Source organism: Corvus moneduloides, chromosome 16, assembly GCF_009650955.1.
Source record: "Corvus moneduloides isolate bCorMon1 chromosome 16, bCorMon1.pri, whole genome shotgun sequence".
NCBI lineage: Eukaryota > Metazoa > Chordata > Aves > Passeriformes > Corvidae > Corvus > Corvus moneduloides.
The window spans coordinates 9,502,651-9,526,636 of NC_045491.1; the positions used below are offsets into that span (position 1 = coordinate 9,502,651).

A 23,986-nucleotide genomic window follows, 5' to 3' on the forward strand; every position below is an offset into this window, starting at 1 on the left:
ACTAGAAATTTTTGCTTTCCAGCAGGTTTTCCAAGTACAGATAAACGCAGCCAGCTCCTCCTTGTACAATATTTCGATAACAGGCATTTTAACATAACTTGCTTTAATGTAATAATTATATTACAACTCCAGTTCCAACTCAAGACTTGCACATTGCCAAGTGGCTTGAAGAAACACTAAATATAGTTCAGCACAGCAACTTTTATGCAGGACATGAGCTATTAAAAGCCATGTTCCAAAACTCCTGGTGAGTCAGAGCAATGCCATGAGTACAGGGCCTGGAAAAACCTATTTGTACATAAGGAGTTGTATTTGAGCACTGGGAAACGAGCACAGAAGCTACAGTAAGTCAGCCTCTTGCATAAAACCAGAGCCTTCTGAGGCACTTTGTGGGCTCTTCCAGATTTCTAATTAGTCAGAGCTGCCTGTCCCTGGTTTAAATTACTGCAAGAGCCCCAGGGCAGATCGAGTATCTCTCCCAGCAAAGGCAGTAAGAAAATCCACCTGTCTGATCTTGGGTGACTTCACCAGACCCAAACCGCCCCAGCAGTTGTCTGGAATAATTTTTAATCACGATGATACTCAGGGATTGCACCTAAAGGATGAAGAAAGAACCTGATGGCAACAACAACAGCAGCAGCAGTTGGTCCCCAGAGGCCGGAAGCCCAACTCGTGGAGATTGTCACAGCCTGAAATGTCATTAATTACCAACCTGAGTTCTGTAAGCAAACAGCACGATCCAAACCTCTCCATGGGCTCATTCCTCATGGAAATTACTTCAGCTATGTAGTTCAAATGCTTATTAGTGTATCAGTGCAAAGCTTTGATGACAATAGCTCTGAACATTTATTTTCATTAGGGATGACTGCAGCTATAAAGGAGAATATTCCCAAACTTCTAATCAAATCTGTCTCCTTTGTAATTTATAAAAGGGCATGGAAACGGAGACAAGCACTTGTAGATACACGAAGAATTACCTTGCTGACATCAAACACAATATCTTTTAAATTTCTGAGCCTAACACTCAGGTGCTCTGCTGGAGTGAGGATCTGTTCAGGAAGCATCCCAAGGGAAGGTACAACCTCACCTCCCCAAATCTGTGAGACAGCACATCCTAAACCAGTCCACAACTGCAATTTCCCAGGGCTCTGTGCCCAGGCCAAACACACACACACAACTGCTCCCAGTGGATAAAAGCCTTGGGCCTCTGAAGAGATGAAGGTTTAGAGGAATTAGGATAGAAATCCCATTAAAAGCAATCCCAGCACATGGCCTCTAAGGAATCACAGGCCACCTGAAATTCATGGAGTTCAGAATTAAAGTTATTGCTTTCTTCTCCACTCCCTCCCCAACTAATTTTTTTAAGCCTACCTAAAACTTTCCAGCTGTTTGCAGCTGGATTCAGGATGTAGCTCAAGACAAAGTTAGCTCTGAGCTCATTCCTCTGGGTTATCAGCCCTGTGCCTGTTGTGCGCAAGATGCCACTTTATGGCAATGCATTAATTCAGCTCATGTGGAACTAATGATTTCCTGGCAAGCCCTGCCTCTGCTCACCTGCAGGTCCCAGCCCCGCTTTTTGGGAATTATCCTGACTGGATATGAAAGCCTTCAGGATGCCAAGAGCACCAACACACACTGGGACTCACAGTTCACTCCTCCAGCTAAGACTGCCCTGACAACATTGTGATGCCACCTCCAGTGACAGGTTGTGTCTCAGTCACCTATCCCAGGCTCTGGTATTTCACTTTTTAGATTTCCCAGAGCTTGTGCTGTTCCCCTCAGCAGCACTGACAACAAATCTGTCCAACATATGAAATATAAAGTCCTCAGCAGCAGATTGAACACTTAAGGCAGCCAAGAACATCTATGAGATAATTGCTGCAAATATTTAACACATCTATTAATTATTGTGGAATCTTGTTCCACTGAGCTAATCCCCTCTTTAATTAGTTTCCTACATGTATTTCATAACTCCATATAATTCCATCCATGGACTCACAGGCTCCTCATAAATGCCATTCCTCGGCTTTGATGGAGCTCTTGCCCATCTTTTCTTATTTCCCCTATTAAGGTGTTACTTCCCTGATGCCAGCTCTGGTATTTGGGGTCCAAGGCCAAGGATGCCACCCCTGAAAGTTGGCTGGAAGAAGGGCAGTGTCATTCCTACCTTCAGTCAAACAGCCCTTCATTAAAGCAACAACCCAAGGTGCCAACGCGTGGCTGACGCAGGCCCAGCCCTGCTGACCTCAGGGTAACGTGGCTGCTCTCCCACACCCCAGGGACCATGGACAAACCTCTGAGGGAGGGAAAAGCAGAGCAGGAGGAGACATCCCTTCCAAAAACAGCACCAGGAAATGCAACAGCCAGTCAGGGATCAGCCCCGGAGGGGTTGTGACCCCTCGGCACAGACCCCAAACTCCTCCCAATGCTGCTTCTCCTGTGGAGCAGCTCATTCTCCTGCAGGGTGCCCCATGGTCCAGGGCCTTGAAACTCTGAACCATCACCTCTTCAAACATTCACACAACCAGAGGGATCCTCTTGACGCAGGACTTCTCTCTCCTCATTCTGTCCCAGCACAATAAACTAATAAATGAGTTCACCAACTCAAAATAACATAGTACAACCCAAGAGAACATGTAATATTGCCAGTAAGATCCTGCTGAATGTCTGTCATGTCTTTGATGAATCCTGCAGTGCTTCTCAAACCAACTTTGAAAGCCTCAGCCCTGATACCTGAAAGCGAAACCCATTAAGATCTGTTCCTGATTTTACTTTGGGAAATGAAATAAGGCCCTGGTGACTCCAGGAATGCTTGACTAGCACATGAAATGTGAGCAGGTGAGCAATATGAAATAGCCAAAATTAATGAATATCAAACGTATAAAAACAAATGACTCAGTGTCATTTAAATAGTTTTTAATGAAAACCAATGACAGCAGTGTCTCCATTTTAGACTTTAGACCAGACCCCCCCCCACCCCATGCATGCCCAGGCTGCCAGGGCACCCCAGACTCCATGGCACGGGTGTGTGACAAGAACCTGCCCACACACCACACCCGAGCACCCTGCAGCCCTCACCTGCATGGCCAAAGGTCACTGCCAACCTCCCCACCCACACTTCCAAACACTGCTCCACACTCCACCTGGATTTGCCCTTGGAAGCACAAAGCACCCCAAGCTGTTTATCCTACTCAGTACAACCCAGATTACTCAAAATTCCACTTGGGATTTGGAGCTGAGGCGCTGACACATGCAAACAGGGAATGCCAATAATCCCTCCAACAACATAAAAACTCCATTAATTCATATGAAGCGGGAATGAGAGGACAAGGTTGGTTGGGAAGTTGTTCCCTCTTTAATAGCAAAACAAACCTATTAAAAATCTCCTCCTTGGGCATTATTAGCTGACACACCTGCCCTGGGTTGTGTGGGCTCCAAGGAAAATAAACACCCCGTTAAGAGAGTTACTGGAAAGGAGGCCACCAAAACATAAACTCAGATAATAAATTTATACTTTCAGTATCAAAACTGACTTTCAATTTATACTCCCCATAGAGGAACTGATTTTCAGATTAAAAGCAGAAGGAAGTTTGTGCGGAAAAGTATTGACTTCTGCTAGAAGAGCGATGTGGTGACATTGGCATGTTTAGCTCAGGGACAGCTGCTGCTGCAGGACACTTCCTTGTCTAGGCACAGATTTCTTGCCACAGATCCGAGTTAAAAACCTTCCCAGACTCTGACAGCTGGAAGCTGGTAGCAATTGTACCTACAGGGCTCCTGTGAGTTTTGTTAAAATTAAATCCTGGGGAGGCAAATGAAGTCCTGGAGAGGGCACTCTCTGAAGTCTTCTTAGATGTGAGAGAAAGCGAGAAATAGAGCAGACACCTCAATATTAACACCGGGAGAAAGGAAACGAAAGTCGCCAAAGCGCAGACAGGAAGCGCCCGATGCAAATGGCCCTGCGGGGCTCGGGGAGGGGGGCTCGGCGCCCCCGAGGGCTCCGCTGAACGCCGGGAGCCCAGCGGGGCTGTGCCCCCGGGCAGGCGAGGCGGAGCCCTGGGACCGACGCGGACCGAGCCTCCCGAACGCCTTTAACCCCGAGCGCCCGCGGCCGCCGCCCCTCGCGCTTCCCGCGGAGCCCACCGAGGCTTCGCCCCCCGCGGCCGACACTGCGGAGCGCCCCCCGCGCCCCGTCCCGTCCCCGGCGGTGCCGCCGCCCACCTGCCCACAGTCTGGTTGGCGAGCTGCTTCATGCGGTTGAACTGCTTCTTCATGGCGGCGGCCGCTGCCCCGGGCTACGCCGGGCTACGCCGGGCCCCGCCGCTGCCGCCCCAGCCGCCCGCTGCTGCTGCTGCCGCCGCCACCGCCGCCGCCTCCTCCTCCGCCGCCGCCGGAGCTCCGCCCGACCCGACCCGGCCCGGCCCCCGCCGCCTCCGCCACTTCCGGCCCCGCCCCCCCACTCGCCCCGCACGTGATGGGAGCCCCCCAGCCCCGGATGTCCCGCCCACAGCCCGGATAGCGCCTCTGCTGAACGCCACGGCTCTGCCTGCGCCGCTCTCTCGGTGGTACCGGTTGCTGCTGCTTTATGACAGGCAGTCGGGCGGAGCTCCCTGGCGGGGTCGCCCGTCCCAAGACAGTTCCGACCCAGTATCCGGCGCTGTTACCGCAGAGCGGCTCCCGGACTACAGCTCCCGGTTTGCCTTGCACAACCGCCGCCGCTTCCTGGGCGAGGCGCTGCAGCCTGCGCACTCTCATTGGGCGCCGTGTGGATCGGCGAGCGCTTGGACCAATCGCCGCTGAGTTCCGGCGGAGGCTGCCCAATGAGAGGCGGCGGGGGGCGGGCCGCAGGGGCGGTGGCAGCGGCCGGGCCCCGTGCGCTCCATGGCGGCCGCCGCCGGCCCCGACGAGGCGGACGAGGCGGTGCGGGGAACCTGTGAGGACGCGTCCGTCTGCAAACGGTACCGGAGCCGGGGCAGCGGCACGGCCGCCCGGGCGGCGCCCGCCGGTGTCCCTCCGCACCGGCCACGGCCCCGCGGTGGGGCTGGGGAGTTGGGGGGCGAAGGTCTGGCGGCTCCCGGGGAGCGGCGCTGGAGGAGGGTGAGAGCAGCCCCGTCCTCTCCCGGTGCCGACGCTCTGTTAGTGTGCCCCGGGCCCGAGCGGCCGCAGGGCCCGGCTGGCGGGGCGCGCTCGGAGCCCCAAACCTCAGCCTCCTGCTGCTAAACCCCTGCCCGCGGGTCTGCGCAGGGTTTGTTTATAGACCAGCGTACAGTGGTAGCCAGTATCTAATAACGTTTGGTCGTTTTTGACATCTCAGGGAAGAAACATATTGATATTTTTCAGATTTCTTTCCTTCTCCCCCTCTAGGCTGGGCACGGAGAGGGGAATGAGTTTCGTTGCCCTGTTGTGCCTGGCTGTCAATTTAACCTCTGTTATTGCAAAACCCTTTTGGATTTTGTAGCAGCAGATCGTTGGGTGGTTGAGTTTGGTTGGAGAGTTTTCCTCTTGGAAGCAGTTGTAAAACTCGTGAGTTCTTTTAGGACAGAGTAACATTGTGCTAAACTGATGTGTAGAAGCTCTGGAATAAGTGCAAACACCTTCTCATGTAACAGTGTGTCGAAGTAAAGCCTGATTTGTGTGTCTCAGGAGCTGGAGACAGACAATTCATCTTCTGGGTCCCCCAGGAGGGAATATTTGAGATTTGGGTCTTTGCTCACAAAATTTCATCCAGTAGTGCAGAGACCATTAAAAAGATGCTTGTTGAATATGGCAACAACTAAAATTTCTAACTAAACTTGATATAATCTTTTAATATAAATAGTTCCACACAGGGGACAGGTTTTTAAACCATGTCTGCATGTGTGCACCCAGGCCAGAGGGACCTTTTCAGCCTGTGTATCTTTTAGGGTAAATTTTGGTGGCCTTATTTCATAATTCTCTCTTTACCCTGCTGCTGGACAGGTTTGCTGTAAGTGTTGGCTACTGGGAGGACCCCTTACATCCAGTATTTTGTGAGACAAGCTAAAGAAAGGGAAAGCACCTGAGATCAACAGAGGCAAGTTGGAATGGGAATGGGAGCACCTAACTGGTCCTGACAAAACCCCTGTACACTGGGTTTTAGGGAGGGGGGGGAAATACGTGAAAGAATGAGACAAGGTTTCTTCACAGCAACAATTCCATGCTGTATCTGATCTTTTAAATATCAATCTGTAAATCAAAAGTTTCTTCCATTGCTTTCTGTGTTCTGAATGGGCTGTCTCTGTGTGTCTCAGTGTGCAGAGATCTCCTCAAAACAATCAGTAATGTTGGATTGACCCAGGACAGTTGGGTCTCTGCAAGTGTAGAATTATTCTGCTCTGCTTGAGGTGAAACTTGACTAAAGCTTCTATTTACCCAGGGCTGAGTTTTATCAGTACATGAGATTTTCTTTGTAATTAAAAAAGAAAAACAAAGGCCCTTAGGTGTCTCAAAAAGAGGGCATTATTCTTTCTACATACTGCCTAAAGATCTTCATGAGTGCTAAACATCGAGTTTTACATGAAAATAACAACTCACCCAGGGTTTGTGTGTGTTGCAGGTTATTATGCTCGTGTGCACGGAGTCAGTTACCTGATCAAAGCTTTTCTAGAGAAGACAGAATGCAACTGTCAGATTGTTAATCTTGGGGCTGGCATGGACACCCTGTTCTGGAGACTGAAGGTAACGAGAGCTGCAAGGGACAGGCCTGGCTGAGGACACAGGGCTGTGGGGACCCGTGAGGGGCTGCTTTGAGCTCGTCCATGCTGGCTCTGGCACACAGGGCAGGTGTGCAGGGACACAGCACAGCAGGAGCTCTCACAGAATCCCAAAAGAGCTGGGCTTGGAAGGGACCTTTGGAGCTCATCCAGTCCAACCCCTGCCCAGGCAGGGTCACCTGGAGCAGGTGACACAGGAACGTGTCCAGGTGGGTTTGGGATGTCTCCAGAGAGAGAGACTCCACACCCTCCCTGGGCAGCTGTTCCAGTGTTCTGCCACCATCATGGAAAGAAGTTCTTCTTTATGTTGAGGTGGAACTTGCTGTGTTTTAGTTTCTGGCCATTGCTCCTCATCCTGTCACTGAACAGTCTGGCACCATCCTCTGACAGCCCTGGGAGAGATTTGTATGGATTGATGGGATCCCCCTCAGCCTTCCCTTCTCCAGACTGACCAGGCCCAGCTCCCGCAGTCTCTGCTCATCACAGAGATGCTCCAGACCCGAAATCATCTCTGTGGCCTCTGCTGGACTCTCTCCAGCAGTTCCCTGTCTTTCTTGGAGATCAGAACTGGACCCTCCAGCTGTGCCTCACCAGGGCTGAGTGCAGGGGCAGGATCACTCCCTGACCAGTTGCCACACTTTTCCCACATCCTCTGGGATTCCAGTTGTGAGTTAGTTTATATAAATCATGGAATCACAGAGTGGTTTGGATCAGAAGGAACGTGGAAAATCATCCAGTGCCACCCCCTGCCCTGGGCAGGGACACCTTCCACTATCCCAGGTTGCTCCAAGCCCTGTCCAGCCTGGCCTTGGACACTTCCAGGGATCCAGGGGCAGCCACAGCTTCTCTGGGCATCCTGTTGCATATACAGGTGTGTTTGTGTGTAATTCACGGAAATTCAGTTATTCAGGTGTTGTATGATGGCATCATTGTGGATGAACACACCTCTGAGTGAATTATCTTCTCATTAGCATTTCTGTTGGCAAATTTGGGTTCTGGAGGGAAGCCTGAGGAGCATTTTGCTTGGTCACAATTCATTGTATTCCATCCGTGGAAGGGAGACAGTACTGATTTTTTTTTCTGAGATGTGAAGCTTTTCCCTTACCTGCATTCCTATGAAAGCTCTGTCAATACCATGTTTGGTAACAGTGATTTTAAAAGCTGCAATGGGGCCTGTAATTCCAGTTCTCTGTCCTTGTGGAGAGCAAGTGTGGTGTAATGAATGTACAGAAGCTGGGAGCCAGTTACTGGAGTGTTCAGTGTTCTGAGTTCTAGTTTCATCTCAGAAATCCATGGGTCGACAGCCAGAAAGAGCAGCAACATCCAACACAAAGGAATTGCTGCGCAGGGAGAGACTTGGCACAGCTTCTCCATCAGGCTGGAAAATGGTGCCAACATGGAATGAAGAGCTTTCCCCCTCTTTTGTAGTCCAGGCAGACTGGTCTGCTTGTGCTCTGGCTGTGGGCTGGAGGAGAACTGGAATGTGGTCACTGTCTGGGTGAACCTGTGCAAAGCATTCCTGGTTCTTTCCTTGGAAGGCTGTGCTGGAAGTCGTGGTAAATGCTGTGGTAGTTTCCTGTTGCTGTGCTCTCCCAGATCCTTGGTTGGAGAGTGTGTTTCAGTATCTGGTGTCTGCGATTAGAGTCCTTCTTCTCTCTGGAAACATCCCAAACCCACCTGGACACGTTCCTGTGTCACTTGCTCTGGGCGATCCTGCCTAGGCGGGGCTTGGACTGGGTGACCTCCCTTCCAGCCCCAGCTATCGTGGGATTCTGTGATTACATAAAATGTTAAATAATTTCTTTAACTCTTAGAGGACATTCTAATGACTCTCAGCCAGTGTTTGTTGAATTTTAGGGGGTTTTAATTTGTGGGACATTGTTATACCACTGTTAAAAATGCCAGTGTAACCCAAACCAGAACTGTTCAGGATTTGAGGTTCTGTCTTGTCCTGTGCCATGTGAAACTTGAGTGTCCCTAATTCTAGTGTCTTCCTCCAATTCCCAGGATGAAAATCTTCTCCCTAGAAAATATTTTGAAGTGGATTTTCCGATGATCGTTGCAAGAAAAATACATAATATCAAGTAAGTCTGAGGGCTGTGTTCAGCTGTGGGAGACTGACTGTAAGTCAGTGTCATTATTTCATCTCTCTGCTGAGAGACTCTTCATGTTCTGCGTTGTGAGGGAGGTGAGGCTCTGGCACAGGGTTCCCAGAGAAGCTGTGGCTGCCCCATAATCCCTGGAAGTGTCCCAGGCCAGGGTGGCCAGGGCTTGGAGCAGCTTGGAATAGTGGAAGGTGTCCCTGCCCATGGGAGGAGTGGCACTGGATGGGCTTTAAAGGTCCCTTCCAACCCAAACCATTCCAGGATTCAATATAGAATACAGGTTCATTGTGCAGGCAGGTGCCACATGTGACTCTGCAGCCACTGTTCCAGGTTGGAGAAGGTGATGTGTGAAAGTTTTAGGGAGCCAAGCAGAGCTTGCTCTGTGGCAGGGAAAATCTCCTGACCATTAGAGGTGATAAGTCTTCTCTTACTGTTGAAGACAGCACTGGCTTCCCAGATGTGCCTGTTCAGTTGGAGGCAGGATAGCTGCTGCTGTAGGGGAATATCCTGTTTGAATGAATCCATTAAGGCTTATTGAGGACACATTACGGAGTACCTGGATTTCTCTTGAAAGATTCCCTCAAAACTTATGAGTAATTTGGTAAAAAACTCAGCTCCAACTTCTACAACTTGCAAAGGTTTTCCTTTCCAGCAGAGGGCAGAGATATTCTCTTGGCTGCTTTTCACACACACGCACACACACACACATATATATGTTAAGAAAAAAGCTGTAAGCACACTGTTAAGCAGGCTTAACTGCTCTGAGATGCTTCTTCCTTCTTCCCACAGATCAAAACCTCCCCTGTCAAAACCAATTATGGAATCCCATTCAGGGGACTCTCTTCTAATAGGTGAGTCATCCTCAAACTCAGTCAGTGATGTACTGCAGCACTTTTAAAACTTTTCTGATCATTTTGTTCTGCTATGTGGGCAGGCTTTTAATGTTTGAAATGCTGTTTGGACAGAGAATTGGGAGGGAAAAGAGGCTTTTTTCTTCTCTTACAGACTCCTGCCCATTTGTTCCGTGTTGTGTTAGAAATGTCTTCTCTTTAAGTGGTTTTATTCTGGCAGAAAGTTGGGTTTTTTTCTTTTTCTCTCATATGTAGCTTGTTTTCTGTCACAGGAAAGGAAAAAGTGCTACAGAGAGCATAGATACTGGATTAAAATATCTGTTGAGTGTTTATCTGCTTTCTGTCTCATTAAGAGCACAAGTCTTTACACTTAGCAGAGTTTTCACAGCAGAAACACAGCCTACCCAGTCCAGGCTCAGGAGCCAGTGCTGTTTGTTACATTTTGGTATCAGAAGGATACTAATTTCAGGTGGTGTAATGTGGTTGTACTCTCTTAGTTTCTAACCTCATGGAACAGAAGGTTGTGGACTCCCCATCCCTGGAAGTGTCTAAGGTGGGGTTGGACAGGGCTTAGAGCACCCTGGGATAGTGGAAGGTGTCCCTGCCCAGGGCAGGGGGTGGGACTGGATGATCTCTAAGGTCCCCCCCCAACCCAAGGCATTCTATAATTGTATGTTTGTGTCAGGACTGCACTTGAAAACCTTTTTTACTTGTGGAAAACTCCCTGGGTTCCACTGAGTTCATGTTCTCAGTGCAGATGCTGAGCTGCAGTAGCTGCTTTGGACAATTTAGGAGGGGCAGTAATTACCTGCATCCACCGTAGCAACTGCTGTGTGTGAGCAGGTGTGACCCTAACGCAGAGCCTGCAGTGTTTGGTGCTCCCTGCTGTGATCCCCTGTGGCCCCTTACATGAGCACAGTTCTAGCCCAGGCTCTGGGCACATTCTGCAGATTTTTTTGCTGCACATGAGACGGTCTTCACTTCCCAACCCTGCAAATATCCTTTGAAGGGCAGAGTTCTCTCTTGTACCCTCAGGCCTCCAAAGATGAAAGCCTAGTGCCCCAGCTCAGAAAAAGGGCTCCTGGGGATGCTGGGGTTCCAGGCAGGCCCTCCTGGGGCATATCTGACGCCAGGGAGATCTGCTGCACAAGCACCATCCCAGAGGCACCCATTGGCTCTGTCCCAAGGGCTAGGTGGGGTTCGTGTTCCTGAAGAGCTGCAGTACCTCTGGAACAGCAAAACACCTGCAGCCTTATCAGCCTGCACTGTTGTAATCTAGGGCTATTAATAGCCAGTTCCCATAGCACTGGGATGTACTGGTGAGACTGGTTTCTCTGAAGCTGCTTCTCTGGTTCCTTCTCAGTGCTGGGTGTTAAAACCTCAGACTAACAACTTTGCTGTTCCCAGGCTGGTGTAGGCTCTGTTGCACCAAGATCTTTGGGATGTAGCAGCGTGTCCAGAACATGTAGAGGTGGTGGAAGTGTTGTGGAACTCCAGTTTGAACTGACCCCCAGTCACAGGTCAGATCCAGAGAGATCCCTGTGAACTCTGGTTTAAGGATCAATTAATGGAACTGCTTCATAGGGAAGTGCCACGAGAAGAGGTGCTGGAATAAGTAGATAAATCAAACAGATGAGCAGAGAGTTCTTACAGATCTAAAGGAACTTGACAATCAGTTTACTCAGCTACTGATTGGTCTGTGCCCTCTCATTTACAACTGTCTCCAGCTGCAAGGTTATGGCTGTGACTCGGATGGGCTCCAGGGGAAATCCAGGGAACCCCATGCCAGTAGGACTGATGTCTCTACTGAACAAATCATAGGAGCTCTAAGAGACAGACTTAGGAGAATACAGGAATAATAGGAGGTGTTGAGAAAGAGTCACTGTGGCTTTTGGAAAGGTAAGCTGTGCTTCGCAAATCTGTTGGAGTTCTTTTAAGTCAACATATCTGTTGGAAAAGGACATCAGTATAGTGCTTGGATTTCAAAAATGTGTTTTGACTGTGTCCCTTGCCAAAGTGTGCCAAAGAAGTGGCACAGTGGTTATGGGGAATGAATGGTTCTCATATGGATGAGGAGCTGGGATGGAGGGCGAGCATATGTTGTTAATTTTCATTATGGAGGAGATGGAGATCTGTGCTTAAGGATATGTTGTTGTTCAACACTAAGAAAAAATTGGGAAAATAGAGTGATTAGTAAGTGGCAGCTTGTTGGCAAATCCAAACTCTGAAGAGCGGTAAAGAACTGTAGAAGTATCTTGTGAAATTAGTGACTTGATGATGATTTCAATGTGGATTAATAGAAAGTGATGCACATGGGGGGAAAAAACAGTTTGTGCCTCACATGTAAATGATTATTGCTGCCTTCCTGCAGGATCTGAGTATTAGAATAACTAAATGGATGAAAGCATGAGCTCAGTAATGGTCCAGAAATACAAAGGAATTTTAAGCATTTTTGAGGAAAAGCTAGAAAACAACTTAGGTGCCAGTGTTGGTAGGTGTTTACGCTCTTTGACTTTTCCCTTTGGAGCTGCTGTTGGCCTCTGGAAGGCTGGGTATCATCCTAGGGAGACCTTAGGTCTGACCTGGCACAGCTGTTAGAACTGTGGAATATTCTGGGAATACCACCTGGCAGAGGGGTGTAGGGGGCACAGGGGAACAGCACTGCCAGGTAGGGAAAGGCTGCTTGTTTTTGTGCAGATGTGGACCAGGATTTTAGAATCTTGGGGAGGAGGTTGTCCCTCCCTGTGCCTGCTTCCCCACATCAGTTCACACTCCTGTCTCTGGTATACCAGGAATGATTTGTTTAGATTGTTTGGAATTCTGTTTTTGAGTTGTGCTAATATGAGTTGCCATGATTCAGGTTCTCTCACTGCTTTTCTGCTCACCCTGAAAGTTCTCATGCCACAAAGCTGCTGCTAATACACAACTTCATTGGCTTCAGGGCAGCACGTGCTGGGCTGCCTGTGGCCGAAGCAGGGGCAGCATGGTGTGCACGTCTGGTACAGAACTGGTGCCCAGGGGTGCAGTGACATGAGCCCTGTCACTGAACAGCTCCGTGCTTTCCTGGGGAATGCTGGAGCTCCAGGGAAAGCAGTGATGTCCCTGTGGCAATGCCCCAGCAGATTGTTTCCAAAGTTCAGTGGCACTATCTGATGCATGTTGCTCTTGCTGGGAGGTCAGTGCTGCACCTTTGTTACCTTGGCAAGTGCAAACTGCACCTCGTGAACTGTTGGCTTTGTGTGCCTCTCACGCCTTCTGCCCTGTCTAGGCCAGCTTGGGCACTTGGTTGTTTCAGCTTCCCTCCGTCCCCAGACTTTCTTGTGACCCAGTGTAGGTGTCAGGGGGACTTGCAGGCCTTGTGTGGGGCTGACCCTGTGCTTCCAGGACAAGATGAGTGTGGCAGGGCCCTGCTGGGCTGGTGTAGTGAAACCTGAGCTGGGGGAGAGCAGCATGCTCTCCTGCAGAACAGGCTGCAGGGGCTGCTGCTTTGTAAAGCTGCCAAAGATACCTTAGCATGAAAATCCTAATGAAATCAGTTTGAGTCAATAGTATCCTGCATGCTGTCTCTTGGAAAACCTCCAGGAAATTGTTGCACTAATGTGAGAAGAGAGTAAGAGAAGAAAGCTGAATTCTTGTGGCAAAGGAAGAGCTTGGTGTGCCTGGAGGCTGCCAATGCTGCCCCAGAAGCCGGTGTAGGGCAGCAGGGAGGGCCTGAGGCCACCCTCCAACAGAAGCAGTAACTTCTCCTAACATTTCTGTGGAGAAAAAATGCAATGTGGTGAGGTCAAAAGGTGACTATAAGTAGCTCCTGCTACTACTCAGTTACTACAAGCATGTCTTGTTCTATGGCTGTGAAATTTGAACCAGTTGTGTTGTTACCTCTGTGCCAGAAGTCATGGAAAATAAACATACAAGTGTGTGCCCAGAGGAAAGCATTCTCTGTTGATTATCCCTGGAGAGCTGAACCCTGTGCCTGGACCAGGAGGGCCTAGGTGGGGTGGCCTGGGGTGGTGGGGCTCGTCTTTCTCCCCTTCTCTCTCCCCTCCCTTGTATTTCTCAAATTAAATCTGAGTTTGATGTTTCTAAAACCTTAATTTCAGCCAAGTACAGAGAGAATCTTTGTGCATGGCTGAGTATGCTGTGTGAGCATCACACAAATCCCCAGGACAGCTCTAGAGGAGATCATCCAACCAAACAACCTCACTAAAAAACAACACAAGGTGTTGGTGCCTGGGTAGGAATTAGTGCCTGGAATATGGGATTTTCAGTTGTTTAAGCCAGCAAATGTCACTGGCTGTGCCAGCATTAGGGCAGCTGGCCTGAGTCACAGCATTGCAGTAAGAATGAACAGAGGGGTTTTAACACACACTCAAAATCAATTCAGTTAAAACAAACTCTTGTTCCTCAGAAGAAATCAATGGGGACCACGTGACTGTGCTGCCAAGCTGGAACTTGGTTTTTCTTTTCCAGCTGCCCTATGGATGGGCAGGAATTGGAAAATCCATTTGCAGCAGGCCTGCTCAGTCATGGGCAGCAGGTTGCTCACTTTGATACTTCGCAGAATATCCTGAGTGGGAAGGGACCCACAGGGAACATCCAGTCCAACCCTGGCCCTGCACAGCGCAGCCCCAAGAATCTCCAGCTCTGCAATAAAGTAGGAGTTGGTGCCAGAGCATATACCAGCAGTACAGCAGTTTTTGGGATGTTCGTGGATGGATTTCTGGCCTCCAGGCTGGGGACAGTGGCAGTTCCAGCTGTCCCCAGCTGCCATTGCCCTGCAGTCAGTGATGTTTGCTCCCTAAGTGGCAGGTGATGGAGTGGTTGAAGTTTGCCTAGTTAAGTATGATCAGACTAAAAAGGGGGAAATTTAGGTTAGGTATTGAGGAGAATTCCTTCCCTGTGAGGGTGGGGAGGCCCTGGCACAGGGTGCCCAGGGAAGCTGTGGCTGTCCCTGGATCCCTGCAAGTGTCCAAGGCCAGGTTGGACAGGGCTTGGGGCAGCCTGGGATGGTGGAAGGTGTCCCTGTCCGTGGCAGGGGATGGCACTGGATGATCTCTATGGTCCCTTCCCAGCCAAACCATTCCCTGATTCCGTGATAAAGATGCTCTGATCAGTGTGGTGTGGGCAAGGCACGTTTACTTCCACCTTGGAGTGTTTGTGCTCCTTCTCTTCTGGATCCCTTAAAACATTTTGTGGTTTATTTCTGGCTTTTATTTCTGTTCTTTATTCATGTACTTATGTGTCCAAGCCTCTGAAGCTGGACAGGGAGCTGGCATTAATTCCCTACTAATTGTGGTGGCTGACGCTCGCTGTGCCGTATCCATGGACAGAAACCAATCCCTATTTAAATACTTGCCTGTGTGTGGTGGGGTTTTTGGGTGGCTTTTTTTGATGCCATTATCATGGCCTTGATGTAATCACTTAAATAGAAGGGTGTGGGAAGTAGTAAAGCTATTACAGAACATGCACATGGAAAAAGCCTTGACTCAAAATGTTGAATCATTTGCTGCACAACTTTTTTTCTCTTTTCTTCCCTTGTAACTCTCTTTCTGAACTGTTCTGATTCCTGGATCTGCTCCCAAGTGTTGCTGGAATGGCAGCTATTGTCACTTGCTAGTGCCGCTTTCAGGGAATTGGTAATTTGAAAACTAAACAGAGGTGCATCCTCTGGAATGTTCGATCACTGCTTGATGTAATCATTGGGAAAACCCACACTCGTCCCCAGTTTTTGTTCCCCTCTCCTGGAATGGAAGCCCCTTTCATCCTGCCTCTTCAGCCACTTGGCTTCTCTCCTCACTCAAGCTGTGCCAGGGGAGGCTCAGGTTGGACATTAGGAGGAATTTCTTCATGGAAAGGGTGGTCAGGCACTGGAAGGGGCTGCCCAGGGAGGTTTGGAGTCCCCATCCCTGGAGGTGTCCAAGGAAGGCCTGGATGTGGCAGTCAGTGCTCTGGGCTGGGGACAAGGTGGGAATGGGGCACAGCTGGACTTGGTGGTCTTGAGAATATTTTCCAGCCTCTGGGATTCTGTGACATCTGCTCCCATGTGATGCTGAGGAGCTGTGCCTGCAGCATATCCCCCAGGGAGCTGTGCCAGACCTGCTCCTGCAGCCACACACTGACCACCCCTTCCAGAGCCACTTTCAGCTCTGGCTATTTTTTCACTGGTTTATTATTTTACTGCTTGATCTGTCTCACTCCTGTGGTACAAGGGGGAAATGCTGGGCTCTTCTGTCCTGGTGCCTTTGCTCCAGAAAAGCTGAGGCATTCCAGAGCCATCCCTGTATTTGGCTCTCAGGGGATTTGATGGGGCACTTGGGAAGTGCCTCCTGTGGGCCCTGGGCTCCTCTGGGTGCATTCATTGGTGCTGGGTGTCAGAATTATTGATGGCAAGAGGCTCTGCTGTTGCTGCTTCCTCACAGCTGTGCCAGGATGGGCAGGGGCTCCTTAGACTCTGGGATTTGTCCCTCCTTCTTTCTGGGAAGCATCCACAGGAATTTGCCGCCTATTACATCCCAGGGGAATATCTGTTGCTCAGAATACCTTCTCCAATTTGACTCTTTCCTTAAATGCCACCACTAAATCACACCAGAAGGCTAGATGGTAACTTTTTTTTGGCCCCAATCTGTGTCTGCTCCCCATATTTATTATATAACTATATAATATAGTTAATTTATATAGCTATATCTGTTGTTAATATTTGAAATATTGTCACTCTTAGCTTAGTTTTTCAGAAATTGATCTACTTTTATGTAGTTCCTATGTACATACATTGGGCCATCTAAGAAGACTCTCCAAACAAAACAAAAATCCTGCCTTTAATCTTCACATTTTTCTTCTCTCTGCATTCCTGGCAGCCATGGTAACGGCTGGGATAACCTCTCTGCTTCAGCGTGGCTGCAGAGGGAGAGAGGAGGCTCGGTGCAGGGTCTGATGGTGATGGAGCACTGTAAAACACAAGTAGGAAGGGAATTAATGTTAGAAAAAGAAGAGTTTGCTGCTCATAGTTCGGTATAACAGGCCAATCTTTGGCTCCCAATTCATGTGTTCCTGTGTAGATTTTTTAGTTCATAACTCCAGCATCCCTCTCATTTGTAACATTAGCCTCTCCAAATTTTTGCCTTGCAGATTCCCACAGCCTGGACTCCAGTCGATATTCCATAGTAGGAGCAGATCTCCGTTTCTCATCAGATCTGGAGGAAAAGCTGAAGAAACATAGCTTGGATATACAGTAAGATCATAGGGTTTTAATTGTGTTTTTGGATTTTTTAATGAGGGCTTGTGGAAGTCCCTGTCCAAGGCCAGGCTGGACAGGCCTTGGAGCAGCCTGGGATAGTGGAAGGTGTCCCTGCCCAGGACAGGGGTGGCACTGGATGGGCTTTGAGGTCCCTTCCAAACCATACCAGGATTCTCTGATTTCAGAGTTTTATCTCTGTAATTATTTTCTGTGGCCTCTTGTTAAACCCCTGTTGTTCCCTAAACCTTTTGATGGGACTGCAATGGATCTGAATCCCACAGCTCCTTTGGGGTTTTATTGTTCAACATGAGGCTTTCAGGGGGCAGGAGTTGAGTTTTTGAGTGGATGATGGACAGACCTTTCAAATCTAAGCATTATAAATAGCAACGATCTGGCTGGGTGGGAGAGAGCATATGGGGAAAGCAGAATGCATCAAATTGCCATTTAATTCTTTACACTTCCATCCTCTGAAATGTTGCCTTGCTTGCCTACATTGCTGCTCCTTGTGGAATTTCTCCTGCTTCTAGTGACTTTTTTCCCCCTTTCATTCCAGCAATTAAGAGCAAACTCAATAATTGTGAAGAAAATCACTTGTGTAGATGTCTATTTTTGTTGTTTTGTGGATGGAGGGGGAAGAGGCAATGTGCAAACTATAGATTACATTTTGTTAGATAATAGTATGTGAAGATTGTTTTACAGATACTGAACAAATTTCTCTAATTAAAATTCTTCTTAGAACTTTTTTTAAAGAGGAAACTTTTTTTCAATTTGTAATTAGTTCCTGATTTCACTGATCTCTACAAGAGTGTGAACTGTGTGTACAGGGCACAATTGTCCTGCAGAGGGAATTTTAACACACCTCAGTTCATGCTGTCAAAGAGGACTTAGAGAATGCACATTGTTCTGTGCTCAGGGCTGACTTTGGGGAGATTGTTTCCTAAACTCTCTGGTTCGCAGCCACAGGAGTCTCCTGTGGTTAATTAATTCACAGCTGCCAGAAAGCCCAGTTTTAGTCAACGTGATGAAGAGATTTCATTCAGTCTTCAGTGTCTAGTTCATAAAAAATGGAGCTCTTTCAGAAATTCTGGGGACATGAAATGACTTGCTTGCTCACAATTCTTAGTAGATTTTTCTTGTTCTTTTGCTGGAAGTCATGTTCTCCTTTGGTTTTGTTTTGCAGTTTGCCAACGCTGCTGGTGGCCGAGTGTGTGCTGGTTTACATGACCCCCCAGCAGTCTGCAAACCTGCTCAAGTGGGCAGCAAGCACCTTCCCCGTGGCCATGGTTATCAATTATGAGCAGGTAAAACCAAAAGGGCATTTTTAGACCTACATTGTTGTAATAAAAATTGCTCTCGTAGGTGGGAGTTATTGAGAAATAAGAGTGGGCCATGTCCTTTTGTAGAAACATCAGTTTCTGCTGAATTTCTGTAGTAATGTGTTTTAACTTGTAGCTTGGTTAGCTCATTGTAGAGAAAATACAGCTATTCTGAAAGACAATATGTTGAAGCAAAATGATTGAGACTTAATCCATATGTGGAAAAAACCATAGAATATTGATTTAGCTAAAGCACAAGAAAAAGAAATGATGCTGAGTGCTGGCTCTGGGTGTATAACATTACATAATTACCTCTGTGTTCTTTGGCAAAGTGGAGCAAAAATCACATCAGTATGAACTCTGCTTCTCCCTCTGGAAGTCAAACACTGCTTCGGGGGAACTAGGTGGCTCCAGGAATTAGTAACAGGATCTTCCAAGCTGTAAATCACTGCTGGAGAGCTGAACCAAGTTGCTGACAGCTGAAAGCAGAGGCAGTTCTCCTGCCAGCCGCGGTGCCTGTGAGGCACTGACAGTGGCACTGTCCCCCTGCCGCTGGCACTGGGGCTGTGCTCCTGAGGAGAAGGTGGTGGTGGGGAATGAGAGCCAGGGCGAGGATGTGCCACTCACTGGTGTCCTGTACGTTTGTGACGTAGGCAGTCCAAGGGTTAAGCTGTTCTGTTGTGTTGGGAAGGGGGAACACTTTTGTCTCCTTCTCTACCTGAGGTGAACATGAGGGACCGCTTCGGGCAGATCATGATCGAGAACTTGCAGCGCCGGCAGTGCAACCTGGCTGGGGTGGAGCTCTGCAGCTCCCTGGACTCCCAGGTGAGGGGCATGGAGCTCTGAGGGGCTGACACTGAGCTTTATTAACCTGGCTGTGAGTTCTGCCTCTTGAGTGTGCCCTGTGGGGCTCAGCAGTGACCACGGGGGGGGGAGGCAGTTACTGAGCCCTTTGCTGGCTACGTTACCGTGGAATCAGGGTATGGTTTGGCTTGGTGCCACCCCCTGCCATGGGCAGGGACATCTTCCACTATCCCAGGGTGTTCCAAGCCCTGTCCAACCTGGCCTTGGACATTTCCAGGGATCCAGGAGCAGCCACAGCTTCTCTGGGCACCCTGTGCCAGGGCCTCCCCACCCTCCCAGGGAAATATTCCTTCCCAATATCCCATTGATCCCTGCCCTCTGGCACTGGGAAGCCATTCCCTGTGTCCTGTCCCTCCATCTGTTGTACACAGTCTCTCTCCATGTTTCTTGTTGGCTCGTTCAGGTCCTGGAAGGCCACAGTTAGATCACCCCAGAGCTCCTCTTTGATAGCTGAATGTCAGTGGTTGCACAAAACTTCCTGGTCAGAGCCCAGCCCTGCCCTCTCTGCATGGATCAGCAGCACATGATTAGGGAAGAGTTTGGGAGCTCTTCAAAGGACAGGTCAAGCAGCTGCCCTGTGAAATCCTTAGGGGAAGAAGCTGTCCTCTGGTACTTTCCCTGGAATCCTGTGAAAGATGTGCTGCCCTTTGTTTTCCAGAGGGAACGACTGCTGTTAAATGGCTGGGAAAATGCCCGTGCCATCGATATGATGAAGGTGTACAGCTTCCTGCCACAGGCTGATGTCAAAAGGTACCACTTTTTGTCCCAGAAGTCATCTTCAGATGCCATTTCCAAGGTCCTTCCCATCCATGTGTAGCGTGGGATCATAACAGAGAGGAGGCTGCAGGCAGGTGCCGCCCAGGGAGACAACATTTCTGAGTCTGAAGCTCTGCAGAGCCTCCAGGATAATGCCTGGATTGATGATCCAGAGCGTTTACGCTGCCAGGAGCAGACTGGCAGTAGTGATGTCTTATTTGGGTGTGACATAAGGCATCTCATGGCAGAAATTTGCAGATAGAAGATGCCACAGAAATGCTGTGTTGGCTTTTTGCAGTCCCCAAGATGTTCCTTGTGAAGATTTTGGCTGGGGTTAAACCATGGCACGTTGAAATTGTCTTCATGAGGGGGAGACTGCTGGGTCTGCAGAAATCAGAGCACAGAGGGGGGGGACTAAAGGCTGTTTAACAGTCACTGATCTGCCTGGATTCTGTTAATATTTCTGCATTAATTGCTAAACACTGGGAAACTTTAAGGAGTAACTTCTTAGGGATATAATGTGAAATGTGAATTGCTATGAGTCATTCATAGTTGGAATTAGCTGAGCAAGTTACCTTGGTCAAAATATTCACATATGGGGGTTTCTCAAAGCCTGGAACTGAACAGGTGAGAGTGGAAATCAGAGGTGGTTTAAATAGGAACAGGGATGTGTGGTGGGACCATATGGCACTGGTGAAGACACAGAGCTCATGCTTTCTTTGTAGCATTTTTGGCTACCTTGGATCTGTTCAGCTCCTTGCACTTGTTCCACATGCCAGGAAATAGGTTATGTAAACTCTGTCCTCCAGTATTAGTGAGGCAAATAATGCTTTTTCTTTAGGAAAATCTTCACCAGAGTGCTCCTCTGCAGCACTTCACGCCTGGGAGTGCATTTAGGAACTTTTGCCCCTCAGCCTCTTTAGATCCTCAGTAGCAGCCCTGGTATTTGTGAGGAGTTACATGGATGAGTCCTGGAATATGGAATTCCAGGGATGAGGAGTAGAAGGCACCCTGTGGGTCTCTTGTTTCATACATTGACAAGGGCGAGAGCAGTGGTGGCATCATGGACAAATACCTACAGTTGTTCCCTGGAGAGGTGACTGCCTTTCTGGCCATAGTTTTCACTCTCATGGATTGAACAGTTCAGTAGAAATTCTGCTCAGAGTCCAGTTCAAATCCTGACTTTTATTTTATTCCTACAGAATAGAAGCCCTTGAATTCCTGGATGAAAAGGAACTGTTTGAACAACTGATGCAGCACTACTGCATCTGCTGGGCTTCAAAGGACAGCAGCAATCTGGGTAATGTTTCCCAGCAGCTGGGGGTGATCCTCACCATGGAAATCTCCTGTGGGAAGGCTGGGGTTGGGATGTTACCCCCGGTGTACCACAGACCTCCCCTGCTGTTCCAGGACTGGGCTTTGCTGCTCCGTCCTTGGGGTGGGAGCACCTCCCAGGTGGATGTTTCTCCACAGCCTTTGGAGGGTTTATGGGCATCCAAGCGGGGAGTCTGGCCAGTACAGGGGAGTTGGAATTTTTCCACCAGAAGATGCCGTATGGGTTACTTTAAATAACTGCCTGCTTTATCCCATCAGTGCTAATTGAAAGGTTTACAAATCCCATGCATGGGAAGTGCCATATGGGCACACGGTATATGAAGGCACAGTGTCCTGACAACACAAAAATAAATTTGTATTACTTATCCCAGGCTTCTCTGCACTGTCCCCATTTGCAGCCATCTGACACTGAAGTTTTCCATGCCGCTTTCTCCCCGGGGAAAAAATTCCCTCTGAAATTAGCTCTTTCACATGTTCTTTTTCTTCTTAAAATTCTGTCTCTCCTAGACTGGAATTTCTGTGAGAGACTTGATTTAGGCTTTCTATAGTATTTGGGTGTTGCTGCTGCTCAAGAAACGATAAAATGAGGGGAATTGTTGTTTGGGGGAAGGATGGATGGCCACAGCCTGTATTTGTCCAAATTAAAAAGACAACTCTGTTGCAGTCACAGTTTGTCTCTACTTCTGGCTGCAATTTCAGGGACTTCAGTCTTTCCAGAAAACCTTTGCCTGCCACTTATATAATTTCCTCCCCTTCATCCTCTCTGCCCTTTCCTTGCTCCTGACAGAGTATCCATGAACAGATTTTATTGACTGTTCCTTAGCAAACGGGTATAGATTTGGTCTCTTCAGCCTGGCTGAGCAGCAAAGCCTCTGAGAGAGCTGGTAAAAGGAGATCTTCAGATAAAAACTGATAAAAGGAGTTCTTCAACACCCTGTTGCTGCTGCTGTGACAGGGCTGCTGCCTTGTTGTGCCCTCCTGAATCCTCCATACTTCTGAGCTCAAAAATCCATGTTTTCTATTGTATTTCTTCAGGCTGAGAAGTGGTAACTGTAATACACAACTTTTTTTTAGAGGAGCTAAGGCCCAAAAGTTCACCTGTTCTTAGCAGCTGCTATTTTGGGGATCTCAGCATTGTTCTTTGCTGTGATTAGAGAAAGGCTGAGGACAGTTTGGGGTACTGAGATTAAGGGGTGCAGGGTATCTTAGAAGTTACGAAAGACAGTTACCTCAAAGGAGATAATGAAGTGTCCAATGGACATGGCATGGATATGCCTTAATCTAAGGCAGGGGAGTTTTATCCAGTGTGAATTTACTGCTCTCATTAGTGGTGCTTTCCCCAGCTTTCTCTTCCTAATTTCATGGGCAAGCCCTGAGGTTCCTGAACATTCTGTGTTGTTCCTTCTGCCATGAATAACTCCAGTGCTCCTGCAGATTGGCTTCATCAAATTAATTGCTGCATCACAATCAAAAAATGGTTTAAAAAGTACAGCCCAACCTGTTTCCTGCTTTCCTCACACCAAATCCTTTATGTCTCAGTTTAAAAAAATGAAATAACTCTCAAAGCATCTTTCTTCCTGTATATAACTGACCTGGTTGCAGTGAAGGGCTGGTAGGGTGAGAATAAACCCTTGTTTCTTCCCCCCCAAATCCCTCTTTCTCTTCACACAGGTCTGGCAAACATTGACTTCTGAGGGCTGCAGGGAGGGGAGCCTTGGGGAGCCCCCGTGACTGCCTTGGCTCGGGCCAGGACATGGAAAGGATGGGATTTGCACGTGCCAACCCCGGGCTGTGGCTGGGACAGCTCCTGGTGCTGCTGGGGACAGGCCTGGTGCCCTTGGGTGGTTTCAAGGAACATTTTCTGTGAGCAAGACTTGCCTCCCATTCCCAGCTATCTAACGGGGGACTTTGACAAGGTGTCAGTGATTCCTGTTTAAAGCTTGCCTTCCTTAGTTTAAAACTGAAAGTAAAGTGTACATGGATTCTTTGATTTCCCTCTTCTGTGTTTTTGTGGATGTGTAACACGTGTTTGTGACAGGAAGCTGGGAAAGCAGCGCTGGGCAGCTGCAGCAGAGGGTGCCTGCACTGTGCATGGCTGAGCAGGAGGGGAATTCTGGGCATTTTCATTCTGTTCAGGTCTAATTTTGATGAAGTGTCACCGTGTTGGCTTCTCCAGGCTTCACTGTTGTGCAAGGCTGCCACTGTGCTGGGTGTTCTTGGAGGGGAAGGGTAAAGGAGAAGGAGGGCCCTGGCTGTGTTCAGTGATGTACAAGAAACTGGAAAGCAGACTCGATTTAACTGGGAAGGGCTTAGCTTGTGGTTTCAGCACTGGGATGGTGAAGAAAGAAATTAATCTCAATTTGCACTGCTTCTGGTAGTATCTTTACACCAGTTCCTCCTTCTCTCTTTCCCCTTAAAAGAAGCAAAACAAAATCCCAACAGCAATGAAAACCCTTGTCCTGTTGTTTGAAATTGAATCTTGCAACCTTCCTATGAGAAAAATAATAAATGTTTAGTATTTATAATTTGTCTCCTGTCTTACTTGTTAGAAATGACTGATTTCTATCTGGTTTAGTGACATTCCTCTCACCAAATGTCTCACCAGGAGTATTTTTTTAAGGCAGCTGGCAGGCCCAGGAAGGCTGTGACTGCCCCTGGATCCCTGGAAATGTCCAAGGCCAGGTTGGACAGGGCTTGGAGCACTGGGATAGTGGAAGGTGTCCCTGCCCATGGCAGGGGTGGCACTGGATGGGCTTTGAGGTCCCTTCAACCCAAACCATTCTGTGATGCTGTG

At 48.6% G+C, this 23,986-nt stretch overlaps 2 protein-coding genes across 2 annotated transcripts in view; one reads left to right on the forward strand and one right to left on the reverse strand.

The window, feature by feature from the left end:
* Positions 1-4,374, reverse strand: part of ARHGAP17 (Rho GTPase activating protein 17) — a 40,671-nt gene extending 36,297 nt beyond the window's left edge. The window contains 1 exon segment of the mRNA XM_032125751.1: positions 4,222-4,374. Coding sequence (XP_031981642.1) covers positions 4,222-4,274 — 53 coding nt within the window. The 5' untranslated portion in view covers positions 4,275-4,374.
* Positions 4,375-4,502: 128 nt separating this feature from the next.
* LCMT1 (leucine carboxyl methyltransferase 1) lies at positions 4,503-23,717 on the forward strand. Its single transcript, XM_032126158.1, is given in 13 exon segments — positions 4,503-4,958; positions 5,959-5,989; positions 5,991-6,029; positions 6,031-6,052; positions 6,575-6,696; positions 8,739-8,815; positions 9,626-9,687; positions 16,813-16,915; positions 18,102-18,222; positions 18,961-19,062; positions 19,760-19,851; positions 21,060-21,157; positions 22,864-23,717. Coding segments are annotated over 13 exon segments (969 nt in total). The 5' UTR covers positions 4,503-4,881; the 3' UTR covers positions 22,887-23,717.
* Positions 23,718-23,986: the final 269 nt, after the last annotated feature.